We start from the raw sequence: 14076 nt of genomic DNA on the forward strand, positions 1-14076 counted from the left end.
CGATTCTTTCGAGAACTTTTCTTTGCATGAGAAAAGCAGGTTTTAATTGTTTAAATTTTTTTAGCAGGGGGGAAACACTACTGCAAATGAGCACAAAAAAAAGTCAGCCCATACAGGGCAGACAGCTCTGCCAGGGGGCCGGTGAGAAGGGTGCTTCTGCTGCCAGGTGGAGCAAAGGTTTGCTCTGGGAAGAGCTGTGCTTGCAACCAGAAGCGGTTTAAAGGCAGTTTATGTCCCTTTAAAGTCAAGGAGAGAAAACTCTTCTGTTTTCCCACCATTACAGAGGACTGTCCTCCGCATGGTGTGTTCATATTTATATTTGACACATTGCAAAGCAGAGGCCACCGGTCCAGCTCCAGCCGGGGAGGGAAGGGCACCGTGGGTACCACACAGCCAGAGGGATGGAGGAGCGCGGCAGCATCCCAGCCGGAGCGGCTGCTGGGGATGCAAAGCTCAGCTTTGTACAGAGTCCAGCTGCTGGGACCAGCCGGACATGGCGTGGTTTTGTGCACGGAGATTTGCTGACATCTACAGGGCATTTCACAGAGACAAGGCCGGGGGGGAACACGTGTTCACACTCCCTAATTCCCTTCCCAATGAAGAAACGCTCATTAAGGTGTGTGACAGCCCAGGTCATTAATAACCAACCACAAATATACCCAACGTGGTGGAGTGATCACTGAACACTCAATCGTTGGCAGCTCCGCTTTGGTGGTGGAGAAGCCATCGCTGTCATGAGTTGGAGGGTCCTTTTCATTTTTAAGCATCCTTGAAGCATCACCACATGCTCTGCCCAGTGCCAGGGATGTCCCCCCCATACAGCAGATCCACCCCCCCTTTTTCATGATGGGCCCACAGAACAACGTTCATTACCTGATGGCCAAGAGCACCCAGGACAAGCAGCACCCACCTGCCCCTGCAGCACAGGGTGCCTGGCTGGCACCTTCACGCTGGTGACAGATCTTGGTTTTCTTGCCCAGAAACAGTCTGAGGCAGGACAAGGGTGAGGGGCACTAAGCTGCCTCCTGCTCAGGGAAGAATAGGGCAAAACGATAAAAATAGCCCAAAAATGACCCCCAGGAAGATGGTTCGGCTTTCATCCCAGGTGCTTTTCCACTAGGCAGCCCGGAGGGACTCCACAACCACACGCCAACATTAGAGTCTGGTGCTGGATACTCGCTGGCCCAGGTGGGTACAGGTCTCCCCTCACTCCATGAGACATCTGTCTCCTTGTTGGCCCCATGTACCTGGGAAAGAGCCCCTCCAAGGGGTGACAAGCACCAGCCCGAGGGGAGGATGGAGCAGGGATGGCTGCAAATACCAGGAACAGGCAAGCCAAGGGAGAGGGGAGGCAGCTGGGGATGGAGGGCTTTAAGCAGCCGTGTTTGCATGGAAGCTGGAGGAACAAGAGGATGTTTCAGGAGATCTTTGCTCCTAGCCCATCGTCTGGAAGCAGGAATGGGGCTCTTGCAGGTGGAAAGCCCCTCGGGTGTCCTCACCACATGCAACTATGGAGCAGTGGGCAGTAGCAGCAGATCCTGGCAGAGGGACAAACGTCAATCAGTCTATATATAGCATGGCTGGGACTGATCTTTTCCTGCATGAGGACCTGGTCTAGCTGGTGACAATCCGAGATGGCAGCTCCAGCCACCAAAGCTTCAGGAGGCACAAGAGCAGAAATACTACTCCCCTCCAAGGCAGGCTGCCGCTGCGTGAAGGACCTCTCCCTGCCAGCAGCTCCTTTCAATAGGCTTTTAAAAGCAGCAGGATGCGTGCATTAACAGGAACAGCTATTTTTATCACAAGTGAACTCTTCTGTAAATACCACTGTCAAAGCTGCACACACCAGATGTTTTACCTTGGGACAAAAACACTTTTGAATCAAACACAGAGGATTCGGGAGCCCATAAAATCAGGCCTGACCAAGGCAGCCATCCTGCAAGATCTCCAAGAGCCACAGCAAAGGTTCCCAGGGAAGATGCAGGGTCAGCTCTGCAGCATCCCACCCACTCACTTCTTCCAGCAGCATGGGGTTGGCATCACCCCAGGTTGCCCCATCCATGGCACAGCTCCGGCCCAGGAGTTGTGCTTGACCTGCTGTAGCTACAGCTCGGCCACCTCAAACTTACATGAACTGAAGCCCGCTGCTCCCCGTCCTGGGGAAGTGAAGGGGACAGGGACCAGTGCACTGTGGTCCGAAATCCCCACAGACATAAGGGAGATGAAGTGAGCTGCCTCCACCCAGACCTCTGCAGAACAAGTGACAACTTCTTCCGCTGCGGGACTGTTTTATTATGAAAAGATTTAACAACAAACTTTGTCAATTATAAAACATATAGAGGAGTGGTACATGCTGCACAGCCTGGAGAGTCAGGAAACTTCAGAGAACAGAACAAACCCCACATTAACCTCAGCTGGACGCAGAGCCAACAGAGTCCCGAGCTGCACAGCCCCTTCCAGCAGAGCTATTCTGCATGTGCTGGGTCTGACCATGGATGTTCCCAAATACTCACAGCCAGTTCTCTACAGCAAGAGACCTCGTTGTTCCCCATGTGGCAGCTACGCCAGGTCTTCTGCAAAAAGGAGCACCTTGAAAAAGGCATCTCTGTGCAGGAACGGGAGCATCAGTCCCCTGGGAAATGGTCGTGCCTCTCCAAAGGCTGTTGAATGTGTGGGCATCTTCTTGCTTACCCAGCAAGCGACAAGAGAGTTACCTTGAATTTACCTTCTCTGGCACTAGCCCTTTTGCCCACATCTTCCTTGCTCTGAGTCCTGGCAGCCTAGGTTCAAGCTAATGTGGGTGTCTGTCCTGCTCACATCAGACCCGCCGTGGTCCCCAAAAGCTATCTATGAAGTGTTCCTCAACAGCCAGCCATAGTCCAAAAGGGGACAGCAAGGCTCCTTGGATCTGCCCCTCTCCTTCAGGCACGGTAGGATTTGTGGGCTTCTGGCGAAGCGCTGGTGAGCAGCGTGTCCCAACAAGGTGCCTCTACCTGAGAGCAACGGGATCGGCGTTGCTGGCAGAAGCAAACCCGCAGAGCCCTGGCCCGAGGCTGCCGGATGGACCTCCTCAGTCGGAGTCGCTTCCCTCCTGCTTTGCTGACCCGACAGCGGACGCCAGCTCCTCCTCCTGCCCTTTCAACCGCTCTCCTGCAAACGAGAAACAGCAGTGGCTTAGCGATAAAGCAGCTGTACCGGGGAACCTACACAGCGGAGGACTTGAACTGCCACCCCTGAGCCCACAAACCATCCTTCCCTGCTGCGCAAGCCAAGCATGCGTGCGGCCTTGGGGAAGCTATCTGGGACGGACAGCTTCACAGACCCTTTTGGGAAGGGGATCAAGCTCCACCAGTCCCTCCCTGGCCCAACAGCAAAGCACCGAGCTCCCAATAAGGATCGTGTAATCCCTCTGGAACAACTGGTGACCCCATACACCATCCCTGCGGCAGGATAACGCACGTATCAATTCAGCGATGGCTCTCTGCGTCCTCTTCTCCAGCTTCTCCAGTTTCTTGGCTACATCTCGCTTCAAATCCCTGGGCAGGAGAGTGACAATGTCAGAACAAATCCTCGCCCCAGGCAGATGTGAAGACAGGGGCCACGTTACACCTTTCCCAAAGGAAGAGAAACTCCTTCTCTCTCCTATGAGCACCACGGAGCAGAGTGTGTGTCTGCCACCAGGGCAGCTCATGGGCAAACCAACCCAATGTCCAGAGCATCCCTTGTCACTGAGGCCACCATGGTGACAAGCATCCCAAAGGGATCAGTGGAGTCACTTGGTGTAAGCAGGAAAAGGGAAGACAGCCCCGTGCCTTGCGTCTTCCTCAACAGCAGGGCTAGGTTTCCCATTTCTAGCACTTTTAACCCAACCCGGACAACCTCAAGGTGACTGTAACCCACCACTGATGCAAACACCCTTTCCCCAGGAGCAGGGCTTTGCAGACACTCACCAGTCTGGCTTCCTGGGGGCCAGGTTTGCCAGATCCTAGGGAGGAAGAGGAGACACCCAGTGAGAGCTGCAGGCAAAATTCAAGCCTGGACACAGACAGATGCACCCGGCACAGAGCAGCTCTGAGTATACATACCACCTCGTCGATGATGGGCTCTGGCTTGGCAGCCTCCAGCTGGTCCTTCACCTTGTCTTCCACTAGATGGGGGAACAGGACCAGCATCAGCGCAGGGCACAGCGGCAGGACACCAAGGGGACAAGGTACAGGGAAACCCACCAGAGCTCTGGGCTTGGTTCACAAAAAGCTTTTATAAAAGCCCATTTGAATATCTTTGCCTTAACAGCATGGTACGTACGAGTGAGTACACGTGGGCACACACATCCCTCCACCACCCAAACCCTGTCAGAGACTCCTAAAAATCATCTGAAAATGATGCAAACCCAACAACCATTAAAGGCCACAAACAGCAATGGCAGCAAGAAGTCTGCCGGGTTCAAGTCCTCTTTTCGTAAGACCTGCAGGGATCAGCTGCTCCACAGGTGTTCAAACTGGAATTTGACTCACCGTGACTCATTTACAAGGCCACCGCCTGAGACATCTTGGAGGAATCAAGCTCCAGCCCAGACCTTACATAAAAGTCTGCAGATACTGGGGATAATGGCAATGCACACCTGGAAAACAGCCCTCCATCCTTCAACTCAGACGTCTGTGCAAGGAGGGGCAAATCCTGCTCCGGTGAACAGATATGCTTAAGGCACATTTAAGATGAATCCACACTGAGTCCCAGCTCCTCCATCCTCCTTCCTCCCCAGCCCCTGCACAAAGTGGCTGAGGACAGACACGCTGGTTACTCCAGACACAGGAACCGCAGCCGATGGGCACTGCAGCTCCAAAGAAGGGCTGGCAGGCAGCACGAGTTTTACTGGAAATGGTCAAAATTGCTGTTCCCAATTCCAAACCACACGCCAGGGAAGAGTCAGGGGAAGTTTTAAACTTTTACAAAAGGATAAAGAAAGCGCAGTGTCAGCATTCCTACCTACCAGATCTCTGTCGTGCTCCCAAAGGCAGCCTTTTTATTTAGGGTGTTTTTAAAGAGATCTATTCCAGCAAGACTCAATATTTCAAGATCAAGGGAACTTCTACCCTTCGCCTCGCTCTGAAGAGCTGCACAGAGGTTCAGTGCTAGGAAATAGCAGACTGAACGCCCTGGACTCATGACTAATATTTGTTTAAAGGTAACTCAAACAAAAAAAACAGCCTGAATCTCCTTGAGAATCCTCCAGAGAGAGCTCAGCTCCTCTGAGTATCAACCCTTTGGTTTGGGGCTGGACTCGGTGTGCTCAGACACACACCCCACTTGTGCAATACCGGGTGTGCAGTCCCCACGGGCGAGAAGGGATGATGAAGCAACAGGGGCCGCAAGCATCACGCTTGCCCAGCAGCAGCGGGAGAGCTCCAGTGCTCCCACCATAGCTGCTCAGACACGCCAGCACCCTCAAGGGCTGCAGACACTCGTCTCCTAGGACCTACCACCCTCACACAAGCAAGCTTCTACCAGAATACATCCCAGTGGCTTTTCCACCTTGGGTTGGAGCGAGCAGGAACACAGAGGTTTCCAAGCCACCTGATTTTTGGAAAGGAAAGGTAAAAACCATCCACTTTGCAGCATGCTGGCTGGATGCACAGTCCCGTGCTGTTTTATTTGTCCTCACAACCACAAGTGCTGCCTCATTCTCTCCAGGAACACCACTGGGGAGGGAGGCTCACCAGCTGGAAGAGGTAGGATGTGCTGTTAGAGAGAGGCTCATTACAGCAGTCAGTGAATCCCTGCAAAGGGCTCTGCGTGATCTGCCTTGCCTGCAAGCCTCTGGACCAGAGCAAAGCAGCAGGGGCCTCACCGCAGGCACCAGCAACACCACTGGCAATGCTTCTGCGTTCGTGCTCCCTCCTTTCACCTCCCACTCTCCCACTTGCACCCACCTGAGGCCGGCTTGGCCTGGGGCACCTTCCTCTTCTTCAGCTCCTCATCTTCGGGCTCGTAGTTCCGCAGTTTGAGCTCCCTGGGGAGGAAAGGGAAGAGCAGAGAGCAGTGAGACACATCCATGTTGCCCTGGACCACAGGCTCTCGCTAGCGAGGGGCACGTCTGCATCGGCAGCTGCAGGCAGCGGCCAAGGGCCGGCAGTGACCCACACAAGTCAGAAAAGGCAGGGTCAACCTGGAGCTCAGCAGAATAAAGGCAATGTCTTGGCAAGCCAAGCAGAGGCAGCTAGACCCAAGCTGCCTTGCAAAGCTCTGAACTTCAGCCCAGCTCCCTTTTAGGTCTCAACCCAGTGATAAGACTCAGGATGACAACACCAGAGAAGATCCACAATTAGGGAAAAAAATGATCCCGGGAGGGTACACAGGAAGGACAGGGAAAAAAGACTATTTAGGGTACAAGGTGGTTACCCAGTCACCAGGGATGCTTCTGGAAGTGCTACCAACAGGGGTGCAGGTCAGCTACATGGTGCAAATAAGGGGAGCAAATTCAGGTTCCTGAGCAAATGGGTGGTGGAGCTGGTGGCGACAGGGACAATGATATCCAAATGACACCCAGAAGTTCACCCATCCTTCCACTTCTCTCCAGGAGAGCTCAAGAGTCAGCAGTCAGCCCTCTCTCCAGTGCACACACCTCCCCAATACTCGGATGCTAGTTCTCCCCCATTTCAAGGCTGTTCTGTTTACACCTCTCCCAAATAATTTGGGCCTCAAATGGACAACCATTAGACAACCTCAGTCACGTGCACCTCCAGGGTGATTCCCAACGAGGTCAAACCCTGCAAGCTTCAAGCAGAGGCATTTCCAAAACCACAGCCCTGAAAAATCAAGCTCGCAAGACCCCAGCCCACCTCCAGCTGCTTACACATACCTACAACGTGCTCTGCAGGCTGCTGGATCTATGTAACCGTACACTAGCCCACAGGGCAAATTAAGTAGCTTAAACTCATTTAACACTATCGATGGGTTTAATCAGTTTAAATAGAAACTAAGGCACTTGCTGCCCAGCAGTGCTCCTGCCCCAGCTGTCAGCAAAGCCTTTGGCAGCGATGAGGGTGGCTGTGCCGCTGCAGAGGACACAGAGAGCCCGGATGCAAACACAGGAGAGAGCACTTTTATCAGGCAGGAAAATCAACGGTTGAATATTACCATTCTTCTTCCCAGCACATAGCTGAGACCTGGGGCCACTTCCCTGCTAGACTTTACTGATGGAGAAGCAAGTGAGATACAATCCATCCCAAGGGCTTACAGTCAAAGCAAGGAATGGCAAAATAAAGGGTGAAGAAGCTACAGCCCAGAAGAGGTGATAAGAAGGTAGTCAGCAATCAGATGGCCACACTTATCTGGGAAGCACAAAAAACCCCAACCTCAGACGTCCCTGGAGCACAGCAGGAAGGTCCTACCCTTCCCATGCCATCCCATCCCCTCTCCGGCAGGTGAATCTACTTCTGAAGAGTCTGACCCACACCACGGCTGGTGCCACAGAGGTGGTGGGAGCACATGGTTGGAGCTCAGCAAGACCTGAGATAAATGCAACCAGCAGACTGGAAACCAGGGGCCAGGCAGATTAGGAGACTTGCAGACATTTCTTGTGTAATCAAGCCCAAGTCCCGCGAGCCCTTACATCACTGCAACACCGTGAAACAGGAACAACTTCCCCAGCGCTGGGAGAAAGAATGCTTAAAAGAAACACAGGAGAGATTAGCATGTAGCTGCAATACCTCCCCCAGGCCAAGAGCACCTTCACCACACAAACACAGGCTGCTGTGCAGAGTTTTATGTGTATTTTTTACGCACGCATGTCCTGGGAAGAGGGATTTATTCAATTAACCTGAACTGATCACCATCAATCCCCAGCCAGAAAGGCAGTTCTTTTCAGGAAGGCTGATCCTGGAGGATCAAGTGATAATTTTTTTGCAGAAGGAGATACCATCTCCAGGCATACAGAAATAACCGTTATTCCATGATTTTACAGACAATCTCCCCTTAGCAGGATTTTGTTGCTAACCTGGGAGGCCAGGGGAGGAAGAGGAGCCGCTAATTCATCCAGGAGGGAACAGGACCTCAGGCTGCGATATTAGACATCTGGCCACAGGCTGACTCACACTCACCGGAGAGGATTTATCCGACAAAGTGGCAGAGCCTGCAGAATGTGAACTTTCAGTATCTCCCAGACTTTCTGGTCTCTTTAGCTCATGTTTAGAAGTATTTACTTGCAGCTGAAAGGGATCCAAACCCGGACTCCCTACAGTCAGATAGCCTAAAACAAGAGGGCTACGAGCTAAGCAAGCTGCTTCTTTCGGTCCAGAGAGATGTTACCATTACACCTTGACAAGCAATATTTTAAAATCATCGTTTTGCATATGCAATGGGAGCTGCGGCTGTTCGGCCACAGCTAAACCAGCTGAGAGGTCTTCTGTTCACAGCAGAAGCTCCCAGATCCCACATTTCAAGGGACACACAGTCTGGAAGTCTGGTTCCTGCTACAAGAACAGTGTCCAGCCCTTCATTACATTGCTGCAGGGCTTCAGCACCACTTGGGGAACACACAAGGAAAAGGAACTGGAGTTTAAACCTGCTCCGTGACACTCTTCCCACCCAGAAAGCCCCACCTCAGCTTGCAAACAAAAGCCTTGCAGTCCAGCACTGCTCATGCTCGCTGGAGGTTTATCCACAAGCTTAAAAAAAGAAAACCATAAGGCACAACTTGGCAGGTTCTGCCGCAGATGGGACGAGCAGCGGCGCAGGTCTGGCAGAAGGGGAAGCAGCCGACGTGTAGGGGCGAAGAGGAGACGGGCTGCGAGGCTGTGCCCAGAAGATCCCCCCTGCACCTGGCACCGGCGCTTTCAGATCCTTATTAAACCCATGCACAACCACAAGCGGCAGGAGAAAACAAACAAAAATTGATCCCTTTAATTAACTGTGCAAGGCGAGAGCAGCTTTCGCACCTGCCTCTGGTAATTCTCGGTGCCCAACGGTCCCCACGGGTGCCTCCTCAGGGGGCTCAGGGATTTCACGACGCACCAGCACAAGCACAACACTTATCTCCCCCTTCTTCTGTGCACAAGTATGTCTGTAAAAACAGAGAGATGAGCAGCAGGGCAGTGCTACCCCAAGTAACTTGAAGGCAGGCAAGGGTTAAAAATATATATATTTAGAAGAAGTTGCTGGTCTTCCACAGAGGTGGGTTAAATAAAGTTCAGGTGCCAGTGGTTCCTCTAGCACTGCGTTCCAGAAAGACAGCCCCAGATGCTTTACAAGTGATGAATTATCCAAGTTCCCACAAAAAAAAAAAAAAAAAAAAAAAACACAAACCAAAAAAAACAAAACCCAGAGCTGACAACAAGCTCCATAGCAGAACGGGCACGTAGGAGCCAGGTTAGGGAGTGCAGCTCCCAGGGGTGGAGGGCACCTCAAGGCAATGCACCAGCACTAATGTGAGTGCTTAATGCTTCTGGGAAGGACTGAGCACCCGGACAAGAACTGGGTTTGAACCATTTGGCTTTAGGGTGGGGTCAAGCTTGTGCACAGTCACTAGCAGATTTTATCAGCATCTCCTTAGAAGTGATGCATGTGCCCAACCCAGAAGATCTCCTGCAACTTGAGCACCTTGTGCAGTGTTTCCCAGCCCATTTCAGCCCAAACCAGCCAGGACTGCTAAGGACGGAGGTAGCTATAACCTTACGGCCAGCAGTGGGTGCAGGTCTGTGCTGGAAGCTCCTAGGAATGCAAGAGGATTTGGGTAGCTGCAGTGATTACATAGGAAAGCAGTGCACACAGCCTCCCAGCATCTCCTGAAAGCCCGTCAGGGGTGGCAGGTTCCCTGTTTTGGGTCAGGAATGCCTCAAATCCACTTTCCGCTCCAGCCCAGAGCTCCTTGCTGGGGAAGAAGAGAGTCAGCTTTTCTTTGAAGCAGGCGGGTTGGAAACGGCACGGCATGCAGGGTATGCGCAGAATGCAAAGAGCTATCTCAATGCAAAACACAGGACACTCAAAGCTGTCTGCAAGGTTGTTTTTTGCTTTACTCCTCCAGTCCCACGGGCTTTATGGAGCAAACACCAGTTTTCAACTGATGAATGGATCTTTCCAAGCCTTCTGGTGAAGCACCCGCTTGCTGATGTCCTTGCATCAGGAGCATGGGGAATGGGTTTGCCAAGAAACCCTGTAACGGCGATTTCTTTAGATGTCACAGCATCCTTGCTCCCATAGTCACTATCACAGTCACTTGAAGCTGCACCGACTAGACTGCTTCAAGACCACCTTCCTATTTTCACCTCTCTGAGGACAAGGTTAGGGGCCGAGGAAAGCTGGCTAAGACATCTCAGTACAGTTTTCTTAGTGCTTCTGGAGGTGAAAGAGGCAAGCAGACCTCAGCAGGAGAGATACTAGCAGGAGAATGCAGGAGTCCAGCAGTGTTCGCAGTCCCTGCTTACTCTGCCCAGGATCAGAAGCGGGTGTCCTCCACAGCTCTTTATCTCTCAGTCTCCCTTAAGCCCTTCACATCACCCTGCTTACATGTCTCTTGTGCTCCTCAGTGTCGGCTCTAGGCACCTGATGAAGCTAGGGGAAAAAAAAAAAAAAAAAAACCACCAGCTAGAAATAAAAAAAGATGCTTCCTCTGCTGCATCATCAAAACAAGGTGGTTTTAAACACCCAGATCCCAGATGACTACTTTTGAAGTGCCATGGTAGAGCCTTTCCATTCTTTGGAAGCAGTTTAGGGCAGTCCTGGGTGCTCTAAATCATATCTCAGCCATTTCAGGCTATTTCCTTTCCAAAGCCCTGAAGAAATACCATCTGGTTTGAGAATTTGCTGCCCTTTGACCTTCCCAAGCTGGTCCAGAGCCCCCATTTTCAGAGCCTTCCATTTTTGCAAGAGCCACTCCAACTTGCTGTCCTGGGCAACCATTTCCACATTGTCCTTTAAAGAGGAACCAGCACAATAATTTAATTTTATTTCTCTGCATCTCCAAAATTCACTTACTCCTGGGTGGTCCTGGGAAGCCACACTCAAACATATAAAGAAACTACTGCAACAAAAGATACGAGGGAGGTCTGAAATCCTTGAAGGAGCGGTGGTTTGGTGGACCCTCCTCTGCTTCATCATGTGCCCCATGATGGCAAGAAGGTTTGAAGAAGCACCGACAAGACAGCCAGACAACCAAGAACAGCAAAGCAGGCAACTTAAGCAGCAATCCAGGAGGTCTGGGGCCCAAGTTGGAGGGAGCCCACGCTGGGCTCTGGCCGAGCTGCTGAAGAACCTGAAAGGAACAGGGACGCTGGGGTACCTGCGGGGCCATGCAGTGAAGGTGTCCCCTGGGGCAGCACTCAGATCCTCTTCAGTGGCAGCAAACACTTCCCTCTTCTGTTTCCAGTTGCAAACCACATAGCAGAAGTCATTTTCAAGCTTTTTCTACAGCTCCCCTGATTTTTTTGCCAGAGAAAATTCACCGTATAGCGAGTTTAACTGACTGACAAGCTTATTTGCTTTCCTACCATCTGCAGACCCCATGGAAAGAACCAGATTAAGAGCATTTGGGCAGAGGTTTCAGGCTTGGACCCTTATACCCTCTTTGCTCCCCTTGTTCACCCCCCCACCGACCTGCTGCACTTCTCTACAAAGTCACTTAGCACATACAGGGCATTGCGTGATCACCCATGGGTGCTGAGGGAACTCGACAGCATCATCACCCTTCGGGGGCACTGCAAGCCTTGCTATACAACACCCATCAATCCTGGCATGGACTTAATTTCACAAACCCCCCCCCCCCCCCCTTTTTTTTTTTTTTTGCGCTTCTTTCCTACCCAGCTTTTTCCCTTGCAGACAGCTGTGACATCTGGGTGCACCACCTCCTGCTGCAACCTTCCTAGAGGCTTCCCTACAGTTGGGCTGGATCAAAAGCATGGTCCATACATCTCCAGGCTGCCTCGCTGCACACAGTGACCTTTCCAGCAACCAAGATACACACCAAGACAATCTGCATCTGCTCCAACTTAGAAACCAAGAAATTACTTTTACGTCCCAAACGCACACCATGTTAGTCAAGGCTCTCCTCGCACCTTCTCTTGCAGGAGGACAGACACATCTCTAACGCAGAGGTCCAGAGCTGTTGTTTGATCAAGAGGACAAAGTTGTTGCCTTTGTTCCTGGATTCCTCGCCTAAGGCAGAAAAGGAGCAAGCAACAAGCAGAGGCAGAGACCCATCAGCACCCACCCTCTGAGGAGCAATCTCTTTTTGCTGGAAGAGGGCTGCTCATGCTCAAATAGCTGAGCGTGTCGGAGCACATCCTCCTCCCCAAAGGGCTGCCAAAAGGCACTCAGGGAATGCCAAAAAAACAAATGCCTCTATTAACACCACAAGCCCCCAAAACTTGCCGAGGCAGCTGATTTCTCAGGACATGCTTCTTGGGGGAGCACAGATGGGGAGAGATGTATTCCCAGGTGTTGCAGGAGAGCTGCAAGAGCAGCTCTTCAAATGCAGTCAGGTGCCACGAAGCCATCTGGCCTCCCACACTGCTCTACCAGGCAGCTGAGTGCTTTCCAGGCAGGCACAAGCAACTTCAAGAACAGTAAATACAACCGGGACAAAACCCACACTCAATCTGCAGCGCAGGACCCAGGCTGGTGATACAGCACCAGGAGCTGGCTGATGTGCAAACCCTGACCCTGCCTGCAGCACCCAGCTACCCTCCTCTGCATGCTGGTGCAAGAGCATGCTTCGCCCATGCTCTGATGGGGTTTCTCCAACTTCTTCAGCTGGCAGTGGGTCAGAAACTACCTGCTACCCGTGAGGCTCAAGCCAAAATGAGGCCCTGAAGGTACTTTGGTAGCATTCGGATGGCCACAGGACCTCAACATCTTCCTAGCCAGCCTCAAAACAGTGCCAAGCACGACTCTGCTGCACTCTGCACTTCAATAACCAGGTTCGGATCCACCGTCTCAGCACATAGCCAGCATAAGGTCTGTGAGCAAAAAGGCACTCCAGATAAGCTCAGGGCTATGTACAGCCTTGCCCCCACACCACACCAAGAGCTCTCCTACGGGCAGGTCAGACGGAGGTCTGTCTACACACCTACAGATCAACACCCAAAATGCTGTGGTTTGGTTACAGCGGGGATGCGTTCCCAGCAATGACTACTGAAAAAGAGTGGACTGCTGGGAAGGTGCTGGGAACTCAATAGCCAAGGGTTGGGCAGGAGGGACCAGCGTTTGGGGTAGGTTTGGGTAGGATGGACCTTTGGCTGCATCACCCTTGCTGATGGGGTGGGCAGAGGGACACCCAGCCTGTCCAAGGCAAAGCCAGGGTCACCAGGCACCCGTTGAACACATCGGCAGCCTCTGTTAGGAGGGCGCAGCCAGGCTTCGGACCAGCTGAAGCTCCATGGGGCCCTCCCTGTGAAAGCAGATCATCTCCCTGCTATCTCCTCCAGAGCGAGACAGGCACAGCTCTAGCCAGAGGAAAGGTCCACAGCATCCTCACAGCTCTGGAGGGGAGAAGGGCTCTGCACTGCATCAAAATGGGGACAAGCATCTTCAGAAGGGAGCCTAGGTCCTGCTGGCTCCGGAATCTCCTCACCCAGTACCCCCACTGGTTACTACCCAGGTAGATGCAGCCATCTAAATTCCTGTTCTCCCTTCTCCGGCACTGAGCAAAAGGTGCGACACTACACAGCCTTGCCCATGCCCACCTCCTCCTGCCGTGGGCCAAGCAGCTCCCCAACGTGGGAGATGTGGGGTGGTGATGGAGCCTGACTCACTGCACTGCGTCCATCGGGACAAGACATCAGTGGTAACAGGTTCAGCTGTCCACGCAGATGTCGATCAAACACACCACATGTACCGAGCTCAGCCTACAAGCAAACACTGCTGTCGCCCGTATTTGATTATATTTTTTTTTTATTCTTTTTAAGCTCTCCATTAAGGTCTCCACGCTCCAAGATGTAAGGAAGCACGTCTGCACAGCAGCTATCCTTGCTACTGCCTTGGCTGTCCTGCCAAGCTAAAGCCAACGCTGAGCAGACTCACTGGTGCATTTTTTTGTGCAGAGATTAAAAAAAAAAAAAAAAAGTCCGACAGTGGTTTTGACCT

At 52.2% G+C, this 14076-nt stretch overlaps 1 protein-coding gene across 2 annotated transcripts in view; it reads right to left on the reverse strand.

Annotated features, from left to right (window-relative positions):
• Positions 1-2271: 2271 nt before the first annotated feature.
• The window catches only part of CCDC12 (coiled-coil domain containing 12), a 41911-nt gene continuing 30106 nt past the window's right edge, over positions 2272-14076 (reverse strand). For both annotated transcript variants that reach the window (XM_030009949.2, XM_030009947.2), the window contains 5 exons: positions 5931-6010; positions 4086-4147; positions 3951-3985; positions 3460-3536; positions 2272-3150 (listed from right to left, as the gene is read on the reverse strand). In XM_030009949.2, coding sequence (XP_029865809.1) covers positions 3071-3150; positions 3460-3536; positions 3951-3985; positions 4086-4147; positions 5931-6010 — 334 coding nt within the window. In that variant the 3' untranslated portion in view covers positions 2272-3070. The remainder of the gene's footprint in view (positions 3151-3459; positions 3537-3950; positions 3986-4085; positions 4148-5930; positions 6011-14076) is intronic.

The sequence above is a fragment of the Aquila chrysaetos genome, chromosome 3 (genome assembly GCF_900496995.4).
Source record: "Aquila chrysaetos chrysaetos chromosome 3, bAquChr1.4, whole genome shotgun sequence".
Classification (NCBI taxonomy): Eukaryota; Metazoa; Chordata; class Aves; order Accipitriformes; family Accipitridae; genus Aquila; species Aquila chrysaetos.